General features: G+C 39.9%; 1 protein-coding gene across 3 annotated transcripts in view; it reads left to right on the top strand.

The window, feature by feature from the left end:
- Positions 1 to 16,600, top strand: part of PSD (pleckstrin and Sec7 domain containing) — a 228,879-nt gene that overhangs the window by 95,705 nt on the left and 116,574 nt on the right. For 2 of the 3 annotated variants that reach the window (XM_075216624.1, XM_075216623.1), the window contains 2 exons: positions 7,389 to 7,589; positions 8,504 to 8,584. In XM_075216624.1, coding sequence (XP_075072725.1) covers positions 7,389 to 7,589; positions 8,504 to 8,584 — 282 coding nt within the window. The remainder of the gene's footprint in view (positions 1 to 7,388; positions 7,590 to 8,503; positions 8,585 to 16,600) is intronic. The other variant, XM_075216625.1, reaches the window with a different exon arrangement.

Raw genomic sequence — 16,600 nt, forward strand, 5'->3', positions numbered from 1 at the left:
GCTGGATCGCCGTGGAGGGCGGCACTTATAGAATCCAAAGCTTGCAAGATCAGATGACATAATGATGACGTTTTGCCTCGTTTTCAATTCCGAGGGCGTGCAAAATTACTGAGCCAGCGCGGCTCGGTACTCGGATCTGCTAAGTTCGGGTCTGTTTGGTTCTCAGGGAAACTGAGCCTGAGCATCTCTAGTAAGAATTGCATAAGACATGCATAAAAGAGGAATTTTATTGGTCAGTTAGTCAATATTAATAGGGACATTTTTAGGGGCAAAACACCTTTTCTAGTGCCACATTTTTAAAAATATGTGGCTATATGTGGAATTAATCAGTTGTTGGTTTTTTTAAAAAAATTGAAATTATATAATTTATTTATTTTTTTTTTTTTTTAATCTGGGATGAGTTTACAGTAACCTAGATAGTACTGCAGTAATTGTCTTCACTTTGGCATACTTCTACAACTTGCCACTAGAGGGAGCCATGAATGCAACGAAAAATTATCTTGTGCTGGATGAAAGGCTGTAAACCTGTGATGAGCAGCCTGATACACTTCAGGGACTGCAAGGTGTGGCATTCTAACCTACAAAACTGCTGCAGAATATCCTTAATCTCAGTAATAAGTTAAAACAATACATTTATCAGAGTAAGGGACCCCTATCTGTAATATATCAGCAAGCATGTTAAACAAGTGTTACAAGCTATCTAAGAACAAATCTGACAATATAGCATGAAGTCTAGGAGAGCCACCTGCTACTCATCATTGCAGTAAATGTTTATCATTACATTAACAGCTGCTTTTCCAAACCATCCACTAATGCATAATATTTTTTTATAGCCGCAAAACATTTAACATCTGACATGACACTGTATCATATTACAGGTCATTTGCATATAAAAAGCAGAAACACTGTTACAGGTCTTCAGTGATAACATTTGACTACTCAATGAAATCTTGTTTGACATAGTTCTACTCTAGGTTTATTTTTAAAATTCAGTATGGATTAGTTGAGCTGAAGGCCTTTGTGTCCAGCTTCAATCTGACATAATCTATGTTGCAATGGTAAAGAAGCTTACTCCATATAACCTACAGCCTTCATACACATATTATTGTACATACTAAATAATAATTTTTAATTAAAAACTAAAAGACAAAAATTAAACCAAGTCACTGCTTTCAGATGAGCAAACCCGTTGGTAAATCATTTTAAAAAATGTTTTTGTCTTTAGGATATACTAGTTACTTAAACACATAGACCCTCATCTAGAGTTTGGCATATTTGGGCCCCAAATGTACACATACAAATTCTGTTGAGAATAGGGTCTTTACAGTTTTGGTAATATATGAGAAAATTGCATTCTCAATGTAATATCTAATTAAATACAAACACCTCCACATCTGTTGTTTACTGTTTTCTAAATCCAATGAGGATCTAATTTCTTGCTGTTGTCCAAATGGAAATTGGAAATAATAAATTTGAATAGATGGGCTTAACTTGACCTAGTATAACAACAATGCCAATAAATGACATACTATAAGCTGAAGGGGGCAATTGGCAAACGGCCAATCAGAAGCAGCTAAATATTGATACTGGTGTCACAATCATCTTCCTATATCTACTCCAGACAGGGCCACCATCAGGGGGTTCAACAGTATGGGGCCTGTCCAACCCTGGGCCTAAAAAGATTTATTAGAGAAGGGGGCCTCCACATTAAACTAAGAGTCGTGATGGACGTCCTTTCTAGGCAGCTGCTGCTCCTGAGATGGGGGGGATGGTTACCCTCTGTGCTAAATTAAGGGATGCAGCAGGTGGTCCCCTTTAATGCAGTGTGTCATGCCGCCATTTGCTCTAGTGCCAGCCCCCCAGGTGTGCATCTTCTTCAGATAGAGGCACCTGGCTCCCAGAGAGAGCAGCGACAAAACAGAGCGGGGACCTGCTCCCTGCAGCGTTGCTGATGTAACTAATGATGTCGCAATGCTGTCAATGGAGAGGAGCTGGGAAGAGCCAGCAAGAAGAAGCAGAGGGGTGAGTAAATTACTGCAGGGGTTAGAAATAACCAATAAGTGGAGGTGGCTGGAGAAAACAGAGGGTGGGGGGTGAATGAGGAGCCAGATGTTTTCTATTATCTAGTGTGACCAACTGTCTCTGTTATATCTACATGGATGTCCCAACACTACCTAAATCTCAACCTGTCCAAGACATGGCTTATCATCTTTCCTCCTCCCAGAGTCACCACTTCCACTCAAATCACACTGACCATGCCTCCTCCTTCACCACCACAACTACTCCAGTTTCCCAAGTTTGCTGCCTTTGTGTCACACTTAACTGTGCCCTCAGCTGTACTTTTCACATGCAGTTTTTCTCCCAACTTCCTGTCGCCTTCACCTCTGATATATATCTAGTATATGTCTTTTTCTAACCCATATTCGACCGAACTGCTTATCAGTTCTCTTATCATATCCTGCCTTGGCTACTTCAAGCTCTTCCAATCTGGCTTTCCCCCTCACCCATCTATCGTTGCTTCAATCTGTCCTAAATGTGGAGTTATGACTGGTATACTCCAGAGTCTAATTCAAATTTCTTATTCTCACCTACGAAGTCTTCATCAACGTCAACCCTTCATACAGCTCAAGTTTTATCTCAAAATTGTCTGCCTCAAACCCTCTTAGATCTATCTCTGAGCTGTGCCTCGTCTTGTTTCTGATAACCACCTCTCACTTCACCTACAAGACTTCTTCTGTGACGCTCTCCACTTATGGAATTCTATACCATACTCAATCAGACTCTCCCCAGCCTTCAACCCTTTAATGCTCTTTGAGTACCCACCTCTTTATTAGATTTACCCTTCTCTCACCTACAGTATTCATAACTGTCCCTACTCTGAGTCACACTCCTCTCCTCTTCTCCCACTAGATTGTAAGCTCTCTTGTTAGCAGGGTCCTCCCTAACTTTTTGTTTTCACATCTGCATTTATTTTGTCTACCTGTTGTGCCTTACAAATAATGACAATAATAATAATTGCTCTATCCATTTGATAGCATGAAATAGAAAGTCAGGCCCACCTCTTCTTTCTATACCTGGCCTTACATAGCTCCATAGCTGTGCCTGTGTATACATTCAAAGAATGGATACATACACTGTACAAGATAGCAATGTTTTATTTTTCATCTAACAGTGCCCAACACTTTATAAATTGTATGTAATATACCCGTTATAAATATACACATATATATAATAGACATAGAAAAAATATTTATTACATAGCACCCTCCACCGGGTAAAAAAAAAAAAGCGAGAGAGCTGCCGCGCATACAATACAGCACCGCCGCGGACGCTTCTTTGACAGCGTCGCGGCTGCTGTATAGTACAGTGCCGCTATATAGGACACTTTTTTTAGAGGAGGAAAGGGTTTCTGGAGACCCAGAAACCCCCCCCCATGCGTGCGCCACTGTAGCATTAAGTAAATATTCTAGTTTCACTCAGTTGACATTATATCCCTGTGTGCAGATAGGTCTGTACTGATGAATACACACATTGCAGAGGTTCTGCCTGGTAGTAATAGAGAGTTATCTGAGACTACTCGAGTAAGATACAAAGGATTCCAGCTTCATATCTCCCTATTCTTAGGAGCGTCATGAAGACACCTTGTTTGCCATGAGCAAAGAATCAACTCCACTGGCATCATGCAGGAGTAAAGTGTTCTTAATCTGAGAATGAGAAATTGTTAACATTTCTTGAATATGAACAGACATGGATAGTTAGCATCAATGATTTTAGGGATGTAGATGTTATAGATGGTGTCAGAACTATGCACAATTGTTATTCCTTCCATTATCCAGAAGATATTCAGTTACAAATGGTTGCATTTGCTTGTTTCAGTAGAGTTAATTAAATATAACTGCTGTGCAGCGTCAGGAAGGACGACAGTGTACATATGAATTGGGCACATCATACAGCAGAGGGAATGTTCCTAGTGGCAGCTGTGGGATTAATTTGTAAATAGCAGCAGCTGGAAACATTACTCAGCATATGTCAGAGCACCTCAGTCCCTCATGTCATAGTGTTACACACACCACCCGATCCTGGTGCAGCTGGGATGAGTGTGTGCATTCTCTCGCACATACACCCACTCAGTTAGATGCACAGGCTCCCTACAAACACAGGCACTTACGCAGGACTTTATAAATAGCTTCAGATGACAGTGACCACTGGCTTGTGAAATCTGATGTTTGCCGCCTGTGCACTTGGAAGATTGTCAGGAGGTGAATTAGGGGGATTATGTCACTTTTAAATGACTCCAATATCTCAGATGGCTAAGACAACACACCTTGTGTCTGTCACGTGCAGCACTTCTAAAGGTCTGTCTTCACCTAGATCCCTTTTAATGGTTCTTCTTTGCCCTTGTTTTATTTCCTTTGTATTTTAAAATATCAGATTGAAAGGAAAATAATATGTTGTTTTTTAAAAACAACCTTAAAAATAATCCCTAATCGTATCGTACGTACAGTTCTTTGTCAAACAGTAAATTAAAGTTGTGTTCTAAATAATCTACTTTTATAACTCTTTATACAGAATAATTAGATACCAACAACTGCACCCTGTACATAGAATGAGGCGTTACAACGTGTAATTGATTTGTCACCTTAAATCAGTGCACTGACACAATAATACACAGAAAGCTATCTATGTACCACGTTAGCCGTTTGTTCTAGGAAATGTTGTTTTTCTTTTTCCTCCCCTTCATTGCTTGTAAAGGTTATACACAGCTCAAGTTGTTGCCGAGTTGCTTTACTGCATACAAGATTGTTCAGTTCTACAACTGACAACAGGTCTGGACAGAACATTTTAGGGCTTCTCTGTGATCTTTGGACTCATTGAGAACCCCAGGGCCAATCATTCATTTGGATCATGTCAGCTAACATTGATTAGAAATGTGATATGATCTGTGTTGCTGCAAAGGATCAGTCGCTCTCACACTCAATGTCACACACACACCCAGAATAAAGGGAATCTTATGCATTATTAGCTCTTTGTTGCTACCATTGGAGTGAGGGTCATTAGGGATAATTTATATCTATGGACATCCTCCAGCTCACCTTAAAATTATCTGATCATCCTCGGCTAATCTGTTGCATTATTATCCAGCAATTAAAATGTTAAGCTCGCACACATTGTTATAGCAGACTTTGACCTGAACCACAGAGTTTAATTCTGATATATAGTTGCAGCAAACCTCTTGGTAAAAGAACAAGAGTGTATTATTTCTTGCTAATATAATGGTTTATTAGACAACGTTCCTGATTTGGGAAGTGGACAACTTATTAAGTGTATACTTTTGATGATTCTAACCATATTAACTTGTATTGCATCCGGAGAAATATACCCACAACTGACTCTGATGCACAACTGCAGGAATACAACGTCTTATGAAATTATATGGTCCAGTTACAAAGGTATACATTTTCGCTATGCAAAATTATGGTGGGAAGTTAAGAATGTTAGGGGATGTGGGGAAAATTATTATTATTAAATTCTAAACTTTCCTTATTGATTTAATTTATTTTCCTTTGTTACAGGAGGTTTTTTTTCTACTCTAATGCATCCATTCTCTTTTGTACAACAATGAAATATCATTCATTCTGTGAAAAAAGGGGGAATATAATCATCTTTAGAATTTTAATTTGGTAACGACAAAGTTTGAAGGGCTTTTTTTTGTGCTAAAACCGTTTTATTTATATAGATCTACACTAATTCAAGAAAACAGGGAATCCTGTATGCAGGATGCGGCTGCTATGGAAACTGGAAGGCCTAGCAGACGCAATTAACTGGAAAATGTCAAACATTTCTTGAGCAGCTTCTCCATGGAGAGACCAACAATAAACCATGTACAAGTTTTGGAAAAAATAAACAGTTGCACAAATCTTATTAACCACTTCACTGCGAACCTACACAAAATGGGTCTGATTTAGTGACTGTAATTTCTCTTCATTATCAGCACAAGGATAAATCATGGCATGTTCTTAGCTGATCTGCAATAGCCCTATTGTTTTTTACACCCGATATCCAATATCCTGAAAGTAAAAGACTAAGGGGCATATTTACTAAACTGTGGGTTTGGAAAAGTGGAGATGTTGCAACCAATCAGATTCTAGCTGCCGTTTTGTAGAATGTACTAAATAAATAACTAGAATCTGATTGGTTGCTATAGGCAACATCTTCACTTTTCCAAACCTACAGTTTAGTAAATATGCCTCAAAGTCTGTTTTACATGTAGGAATTGTGTGATAATTTCACCGTTACTCCCAGGTTTGCAGTCTCTCTGAATCCTTGCAATGGTCTTGTATACATTCCTTGCCAACAAGAGGTTATTTAGACTTTTTTTTGTTCATTGTTATTCTCTGAAAATTATTTTGTGTTTTGTGTCTACTAACCTTATTTTACTTTAATTACACCACTGCCTATTCTCCCGCTCTTGGATGCTCCTTGTATTCATAGAGATAGATAAATAGCTTTGTGCTGCTTTCTTTCTTATGCTATTTACAGACAGCCCTACAAGCCTGAAAGCTAAAAAAGAAAAAAGAAACAAGAAAAGAAAATTTGGCTAGGCTACACAGGCGACTTTTAGTTGGGCTATCTCAAAAGATTAATCTCATAACAGAGATTACTCATTTTATAACTTAATATTTCCCTGTGTGCATTGCTACACAGCCGTGATCTCCTTTAATCTCATAATGCCTCTATTTAATCACCGGGCATGAACTTCAGGCGACTGATATCCTCCAAAAACTTGAATGGGTGATTGATTAATCATTCAGAAGACGTTGGACAATTTGGAGCAGGAAATGCCCATTGCAATAAGGAACACAGGAAGGTTTTTTTTCTCTTTGGGCGATTTAATGGGACTCATGATAGTAATCGCATAAAGACATATTGTGAACTGACTTGTAATCTAGTTAACATTACTCTGCATAAACAACAAAGCTAGACATTCACAATATAATATTATACAAAATAAGTCACTAAAAATATTGAATACCAATTAGTAACTGTTGGAACATTTTGGTATTTTACCTCTATTACATTATGATTGGAACAAGCACTTCTAATTTTTAACTGTTCAATGGAAAATGTGTTCCTCGTGTAATACATAATGATTTAGCATACAACAGGGTACATGATGATATACTACAGCACACAGTGAATGTATGTCCGCAATAGCATGGAGTCCCATTTCTAAATAAATTCCGGTAGTAACTGTAGTTCCAAATGTTGTAATTTCTGCTGTTACATAACTTAATACAATTTTTTTTATTTTAAGTTGGGCAACCACTCATGCTATATTTTATGGTATCATTAAACATGTACTTTTGTCCTGTCTGTTTCCTATGTAGTGAACCACCACTTGGCAATATGGCATCCGAGTTTGATTCGGAGATGGACAGCACTGAGCGACTGGCACTAGGAAGCACAGATACCTTATCCAACGGGCATAAGGCAGATCAGGAAGCTGCAAAACGATTAGCAAAGAGACTTTACAATCTGGATGGGTTCAAGAAAGCTGATGTGGCGAGGCACCTGGGGAAGAAGTACGTGTGGGTATTGTAAGGACTATATATACCAAAGACCTGTTACCCAGTATCTGTCATGTGGTGATCCTTTGGATTTCATCTCTGATCAGCCCCAGTGTTGTACCTCAACAGATCGTCACCTCTTCATGTCTACATTTTCTGGTTGCATGCAAACGTGTGTTTTGTTTCAAACTCACCCTAAGACAAACTTCTGAATATTAAAATAAACATGAAAATAACACTAATCTTGTAGCGACTTGCATATATTATTCATTATGAAAGTAGATGATAAAAAGACATATTAAGAATAATGACCCTGGGTGGGTACAGGAATATAGTACTGCATTGGCAATTCGGATTATGAGGGGGAAATAACTTTCTCAGGTCAGTCTTCAAAGAACATCTAAAGATATCTATTCCTTGTTGAAGTAATTAAAAACGAATGCTATTGTGACTATACAGAGGGTACTGTATAGAAAGGCATCACATCTGTACACTCCGTTCACAAGCAACATCCACTGGGGTACAGTCTAATAAGTCATAGTAAGGGATGGAAATGTACCAATACTTGGCCTTGAGAAAGAAGATATGAAGGGCACAAATATATTGCATATTGCCAGTACATAGCAGTACATCACGCCTCCATCTACGCTATGCTTTATTTCATTTTGGGTTAAAATTTAAATTTCCCTGTTCTAGGCTTCTGGGAGATCCCTGGGAATTAATATAAAATATAATAACTTGGATGGTAGTGAATATGTTTATATTTAACTAACTGGTGTTTGGAATGCTGCTAATACAGCCCATCATCTCCTCGTGTTCTCCTGGTGTCTCATCATGTACTTCCATAAAGTCTTATGTGCCTTGATAGACCTGTACATACGTATTGTGCCATGCCATCAAAAGACCAGTAATTATTTTCTTTTTTTCATTTTCAGCAATGAGTTCAGTAAGATGGTGGCAGAGGAGTATCTGAAATTTTTTGTCTTCACGGGAATGTCTCTGGACCAAGCCCTGAGGTTAGTCTAATTGCTGTTTAACTTTATGTTGATCACCTGTTTCTATTTTCTTATTAACCCGTCTTCCTACACACACACATCCCCAAGCCACATGAAGTGCTCTACTAAGCTCTTTTGAAGAGGACTTGATGGATGTCTCCATTGAATCTTCCTGCACTGTGAGCTCCAAGCTACAGCTAATGGAAAGGGGAGACAACCATATAAACATGATAGATCATCTCTTAGCACGTACTTCCATGCTTTCATTTGTATCCTATTCTATGAAGTTAAAATAGGAGACAGACCACCCCAAATTATAGTTGCAGGATTATATATATATATATATATATATATATAATTTATATTAGTCTTATTGCAACAATGTGCAAGCTATGTATTTAGTAAACATGTTTGAGTACCTTGTATACACACCGCTACTCTGTTATTTCATCAGATCTTTCCTCCTAGAGAGCAAGACTGAAATGGCAAGAGGGCAATCTCAAATGTAGATGTCCTAATTGCCTCCAATGTTTTGCTATTGGCTGTGACTGAAATGTCGGTCACAGTTTACACAACATACAGTAGAAATGCAATGAGAGACACTGATACGCCCAGTTTGTGCCCATTCACTCCCTCTCCCTCTTTTACTTGTCTCTCTGTTATTTTTATCACACTAAAGATAACATACTGTTATTTTTTCTCTCCTCAAAACACAGCAAGTTTCTTACTACAGTAAAGATAAGAAAAGGGTCAGACATTCACCTGAAAACACAGCAATGGCTGCAGACTGTTCTTCTAAAGAACTCTGCAGACATACTGGAGGATAATTAGGAAGGGTACTGGAGCAACCTCAGGAGTTGTTACATGCAGCCATATTTTTCCCCAGGTTACAGACACGGCACAGCCCCAGGAAAAAAATGGCTGTATGTTGCAGCCCATAGGCTCTGGCTAGTAGAAGGGACACTGGTTAGCAAATTATTTTACGAGGGTGGTAGTGCAGATTAATAAAATAAACCTTTCCATAGTCCTCCTAAATCACTTATTGGTTTAGACTCATTTGTGGCTTAAATTACTCATGAGAATGAAGGGATGTGACTTTATTACATGTGGCAATTATGCATACATGTAACGTTTTATTACATTGCTTCCAAGAGCAACATAGAGACACAATATGCAGACACAAAACAGGTCTCATTAAAAATATTGGATGAGAGACACGCCGTCCTGAGCTAATGCAAAATACTAGGTGAAATATCTGTGCACTGCTAGCAAAAGCAAGGAACGCACCTCTCTGACCCTTCTCTCATTTCAGTATTCTCGCTCCACTAAAGGAAATCTTATTTTTGCTCTGCACGGTACCATCGGTGCCCCTATGCCATAGTTTGTTAGACCCAACTTCTCTCCTCTGCCCATGCAATCCTCTTCTCTTCCACAAACTCTGTGTTCTTGCTGCCAAAATCCATGTGTCTCGGCCTAAATCTAGTTCCACAAACTGAATCGCACAGCGGTTCCAAAGCTGCATTTGCACCATTCAGCAGATGTCTTGTGGTTTGTAATAGACCTCTACTGTAATATTACATTTTCCCCCCAATGTGCTAGCTCTACACACTTTGTCAAATAAAACAAACAGAGGCTGTCCCTAGTGCTCCAATCCATAGGTTGCACTGAAGGTTTAAAGCCTCATGCCAAATATTTGACACCCATATCTATTTAGCTGATGGAAACATGAGGCAGTAGCTATTGGGGTGTTGCTGAGTGTGGGAGATTCCAATGTGCAATAAAACCTTAGATAGAGTAAAAGTACAATAGCATCTCATTGTGTAACATATTCTTCTCTAATGGTACAGATCATATTCAATAAATGCTGGACAGCGGAGTGATACATCCCCTTAAGGCAAACTACTTCCCAATCTGGTAACTAGTTTCAATTGTCAGAGCATTTCCTTTGCTGCGATGTATAAAGACTACAGATACTGTGCTTTGTTTACCCTTCCACTATTCTACACTCATATTGGCCTAGGTTCTTCTCCTACCTAACTTGGACATATTGGGCCTGATTCATTAAGGCACGCAGAACTAACGTAAAATGTTTTGTTTGTTTTTGTTTTGTTTTTTTAAACCTGTCACTAGTGCGCACACAGACATCTCTTCATCTCCATTAGCAGCGGATCTGATGATATGTCTATGGAATGTGGGTCTAGGTGCGCTTTGCTCTGACAGACAATACACTGCAGGATACGTACAATACATATGTGGAAAATAAATTCCAAAACAAACAAAAAAGAAAACACTCAGTGATTCTCACCTGTTGATATAGTTATTAATGACAAGACATATAACAAAAAATCCTTTTTTTTTGTTCAATAAAATACATTTATTAGGGTGTTAGTAATGTCTATTGTACATAAAATGCATTTTCACAGTTGCTCCTGATTGCAAACACATGTTCTAGCATGTACACATGACCGTCATCACTAGTAATCGGCACTTAAATCCAGGGTCGGACTGGGCCACCGAGGGGCCGGGCTATCCACCGTTAGGCCCCGACCCTGATAGTTCCCCTCTTCGTTGGTGGGGGGAGCAGGTAACTTTAAAAAAAAACAGAAAAAACAACAACAAAAAATACTCGTGATCGTGGCACTCCCCGACTCCTCTCTGCTACGTTTGCACTGAATGTCGGGCCTGACATCATCACGCCCGACGTTCAGTGAGGAGCGGCGCAGAGAGGAGTCAACAAGAAGAGAGAAAACAGAAGAAGAAAAGAAAGTAGGCGATAGAAAAAGTAAGTGCAAGAATGGAAGCATGGGGGAATAAAGGCAGCATAGCAGAGAGTGAAGGGGCAAAGGCAGCATAGCAGAGAGTGAAGGGGCAAAGGCAGCATGGCAGAGAGTGTGAAGGGGGGCAAAGGCAGCATGGCAGAGTGTGAAGGGGGGCCAAAGCAGCATTGCACGGGGTGATGAAGGGGTGCCAGGAGAAGGGGGGAGCAAAAGCAGCATGAAGAGCGCAGTGTGATCATAAGGAGGCACAGCATGGTGATGAAGGGGCACAGTAATGTTTGTGTGATGGCACAACAGGCTTGTGGCAATGTAATGTATGTGTGGTAGGTGGTGGCTAACTAATGGGTGCTATTTTGTTTGTGGGGTGATGGTGGGGCAATTTAATTTTATAGTGGGGACTTTTAATTTAAGATGGGGTGGTTTGGGCGCTATTAATTGAATTTGGGCTGAGTTTGAGGAGCATGAGTTCAATTTATTAAATGTGAATAGGAATTATTTAATGGCAGTGACGGTAGCAGGAAATAGGTATATTTGTTATACGTAAATTCTATTAATGGGCAGCACGGTGACGTAGTGGTTAGCACTTCTGCCTTACAGCACTGGGGTCATGGGTTCAATTCCCGTCCATGGCCTTATCTGTGAGGAGTTTGTATGTTCTCCCCGTGTTTGCGTGGGTTTCCTCCGGGTGCTCCGGTTTCCTCCCACACTCCAAAAACATACTAGTAGGTTAATTGGCTGCTAACAAATTGTCCCTAGTCTCTCCCTGTCTGTGTGTGTATGTTAGGGAATTTAGACTGTAAGCTCCAATGGGGCAGGGACTGATGTGAGTGAGTTCTCTGTACAGCGCTGCGGATTCAGTGGCGCTATATAAATAAATGGTGATGATGATGATTAATTTATTGCTGGGGCTGTCTGGAGAGAGGGAAAAAGGTTTATTTATTAAATGGGAATACTATTGCTTTAATGTTGGGGCTGGAGGAAAGCCTAAGTATTAATTGTGGGTCCTATAACGCCGGGGCTGGTTGGAATTTTCTAAATGTACCCATTTTTTTTTACAAATAGGGTTCCCAATATTCCAGGATCCAGACAAGCCGCAACTAAAGAAACCAGCAGCCACAGGTGGTGAAAGTTAAAAGAACAGGTAGGAAAGTCTGTCAAATGTTCGGAGTCCAGTGGGACAATCACGATTTTTGGTGACTGTTCTGCCCAATCTAAGGGGCAGGTCAAGACTGTGCATTCTCTATATGCACACTGCATTCTTTATATACTACACTATGGTGCTAGCTGTCCTTTGTGGGCTGACCACTCTCCCTCTAGTGTCTGGTCTTGTCTCTTTGATGGCTGGCCACACCCCCTCTGGTGGGCCCATAGCGTTGCAGTCCCCCGGTGGGCCCTTCATGCCCCACTCCGACACTGCTTAGACCTGTAGCTGGTGCAAGTGATACAACAGTTAACCACATACCTGAGATGCGCAATGCTTGAATCGGACGTTGCTGGCTGTGCTCAAGCCCGGCACGCCCTTACTGTACATAGACTCTGTGCATATGAACAGTCCCCTCCTCGTTCCGCCCATGAATTTGTAGGCTGTATTATGGGTCCTCTCGACGATTAATTGGATGTTGCTGCGTTCACAGATGTATGGTCTGGTTCTGTGAATGTGCAGAGCGATTTGATGCAAAATATGGCATGTACAGGCCTATTGTCTAGAACTCACAGTTGAAGTCAAGACAATGCTAGTGTGCTATTCTGCTGGCTTATACACAAAGGTAAAAATTAGCAACATTCTTTCAATAAATGCACTTTTTTGCATATTCCACATAGAGAGTGCAGAGCCCTCCAGCCCTGAAAGGATGTTGTTAGTGGATGAGTCACAACTAAATCATATCCTAAATAAAGAAAATATGTATGAGCAATGTAAAAAGAAATTAGCAAAATTAAATTGCATATGTGCAAAAGAACGGTTATCAGAAAAAAATGTTTATGTCTGGCCAAACACTTTCATTGCATAACTTAAACACATTTATGTGCATTTATATGCTGCAAGACATTGATCCCATTAAGTGTAAATGACACATAAAGAACAAAACCAACAGCATTCGGTGACAAAATATGCAATAATTTAGAAAATAAAAACTACATTGTGTCAGAACTGCACCTCTGGGTTTTGACACCTGGGGATATTATGGGCAGTACGGTGGCGTAGTGGTTAGCACATCTGCCTTGCAGCACTGGGGTCATGAGTTCAATTCCCGACCATGGCCTTATCTGTGAGGAGTTTGTATGTTCTCCCCGTGTTTGCGTGGGTTTCCTCCGGGTGCTCCGGTTTCCTCCCACACTCCAAAAAACATACTGGTAGGTTAATTGGCTGCTAACAAAATTGACCCTAGTCTGTGTCTGTCTGTGTGTGCGTCTCTCTCTGTCTGTCTGTGTGTGTCTATATTAGGGATTTTAGACTGTAAACTCCAATGGGGCAGCGACTGATGTGAATGACTTCTCTGTACAGCGCTGCGGAATTAGTGGCGCTATATAAATAAATGGTGATGATGATATTGTCATGCAGCTTTGATTAGTGACTATTTTGTTTTAATCCAATGTTCTAAGGCAGGAGATAGTCAATGAATCCTTCAGTTTGTAATAAGTTTTGGAAGAAAAATCAAAATCCTTATCTACTGAGGAGCAGCATATATATATTAAAATTTTACCTGCAATAAATGACTTCAATTTGAAACTGGTTTTGTCCTATAGATTCATTTATTTACCGATCATATTTATTTGAAGATTATTATTATGAATATTTGAATAATAGTCATGAATATTTGTGTAAAGGATCTCTGAAGTCCACAAATTGCTGTCTGCAATTCCAGTAATGCGGCTTTGCAAGCTCCTTAACTGGAGCATAAATTTGTATTAAAATGTCACTTTGGTATATCATAACATAAGCACTACACACTTGCAATTTTCCTGCTCTGTAAATTATATACAGGTATGGGATCTATTTCTGGAATATGAAGGTACTTTCTGGGTAAGGGGTTTTCCTGTAGTTTGGAGCACTATGCCTAAATCTACTAAAACACATTTAAAATGATCCCTTTTCCATACTGCCCAAAACTTTCTCATTCTCTTTACTTTGTGTGCAGCCCTCCTTATGGTGGTTGTAGGTCAAAGCAGTCAATGTTCATATCTCTGACATTCATTTTTTTTTCCTTTTCTGGTTTTCAGAACCTTTCTGATGGCAGGTGTTACAGTCAAGATTCTATGCTTGTACTAAAATAACATACTGTGTTTACCACATTAATAGTAACCATACATGGGACTTGTTCCTGTAATATACAGGCCTGTAGACAAAGGTAATACTACAGCAGTGCATGGGATGCAGCTGCTTATAGGGCCCACAGTTGGTTACTTGTCCGAGCCTCAGGATCTGATTATCATTGGTGCACTAGAGCAGTGTTTCCCAAAGCAAGTCCTCATGACCCCTAACACTGCATGTTTTTCAGGTGACAAGCAAAAAAATTATAGCACCTGTGGATCTGGGCCGGACAGTAATGCTAAAGCAAGCAGATATGGAAAACATGCACTGTAAGGGGTCCTGAGGAACAGATTTAAGAAACACTGCAGTAGAGCAACTGTTCTGGCCCATCTCAGCTGTAGGGGCCATCATTCCTGACTCAGAGGTGGGTTTTCTGGTCTGCAAGGGTCGCCCAGCTACCCTGTATTCCTCCTGTATCTGGCCTGTCTGGACACATTGCATACCCTGAGTCTCATATTACAAGGAGGCACAAAGGTTCATCTGCAGCCTTGAATGGTTAACTTGTGAAGTGAGTGACATCTGTGGGAGCAGACTTCAGGAGACTCCAGCTTACACAGGAAGAGTTGTCAACCAAATATAACTCCACACCCAATTAGATGGGGCAGCAGGTCTTGCTGGCAATAAATACTTGGGCTACCCTACCTCTTGACTATTGAGTTTATACTGGAGAACATCATAGAGCATGCTTAGGAGCACATTATAATATTTTACTGGTAGAAGCTGTTAGCCAGAAATGGCAGAGAGAGAATAAAAAGCCCCAGTTATGTTTCCCCCCTTTAATATTCTTCGACATTGTGTGTTGGAACTTAGTTGTTTTTTTTGTTTGTCTATATGTCAATGTGATAATTTTAGATTTAGGATACAAGGAACATATTTGACAAATCTGTTTTATGTTGAAAACAAATTAATCTATTGCGTAGACCACAGACCACTTTCTAGGAAACATTCAAATGAAGTCAGATTAAGACTGCATAGGGGTGCGAACAAGGAGCAGTGTTGTGCTTTACTCCTCTGATCTCCCAGCCTCAGTACTGCTATTCATGGTTATAGCACCAATACACACACATGATCATCATCATCCTCACCATTTATTTATATAGCGCCACTGATTCAGCAGGGCTGTACAGAGAACTCATTCACATGAGTCCCTGCCCCATTGGAGCTTACAGTCTACATTCCCTAACATACACACGCACGCACACAGACAGACAGAGAATAGGGTCAATTTTGATAGCAGCCAATTAACCTACTAGTATGTTTTTGGAGTATGGGAGGAAACCGGAGCACCTGGAGGAAACCTACGCAAACACGGGGAGAACATACAAACTCCACACAGATAAGGCCATGGACGGGAATTGAACTCATGACCACAGCGCAGTGAAGCAGAAGTGCTAACTACTTAGCCACCGTGCTGCCCACATGATGATTATGCCACTCATAATACACTATGGGCCTGATTCATTACGGAAAGTTAGGCAAAAAAACAAGTACGTTTTCTCCTGGACAAACTATGTTACAACACAAGGGGTGCAAATTATTATTATTATTATTTTTTTTGAGCATAAGATAAATACAGATTGTTTTTTCATGTAAAACACAAACACTTCATAGCTTTATTTGTACACTGAAACTTAAAGTTGATCTAGGATATGTCTTACCCTAACTCTGCCATCACATTTTAAATTTATCTCCCCCTCCAGTGCAACATGGTTTTGCCAAGGTGCAAAGTTACTCCTATTTTTTTTTTTACTTTACTTAATGAATCAGGACCTACATGTCCAAAAGTATGTGGACACTCGAACATCACATCCATATGTACATGGTATTCAAAAAAACATTTAATATGTTTGTGCCTCCTTTGCTGCTATAACATTCTCCACACACTTGTGAAGGCTTTCCTCTAGATTGTGGAACATGGTTCTGATAATTGGCATCCATTCAGCCACAAGT

The sequence above is a fragment of the Mixophyes fleayi genome, chromosome 6, assembly GCF_038048845.1.
Source record: "Mixophyes fleayi isolate aMixFle1 chromosome 6, aMixFle1.hap1, whole genome shotgun sequence".
NCBI classification, from domain to species: domain Eukaryota; kingdom Metazoa; phylum Chordata; class Amphibia; order Anura; family Limnodynastidae; genus Mixophyes; species Mixophyes fleayi.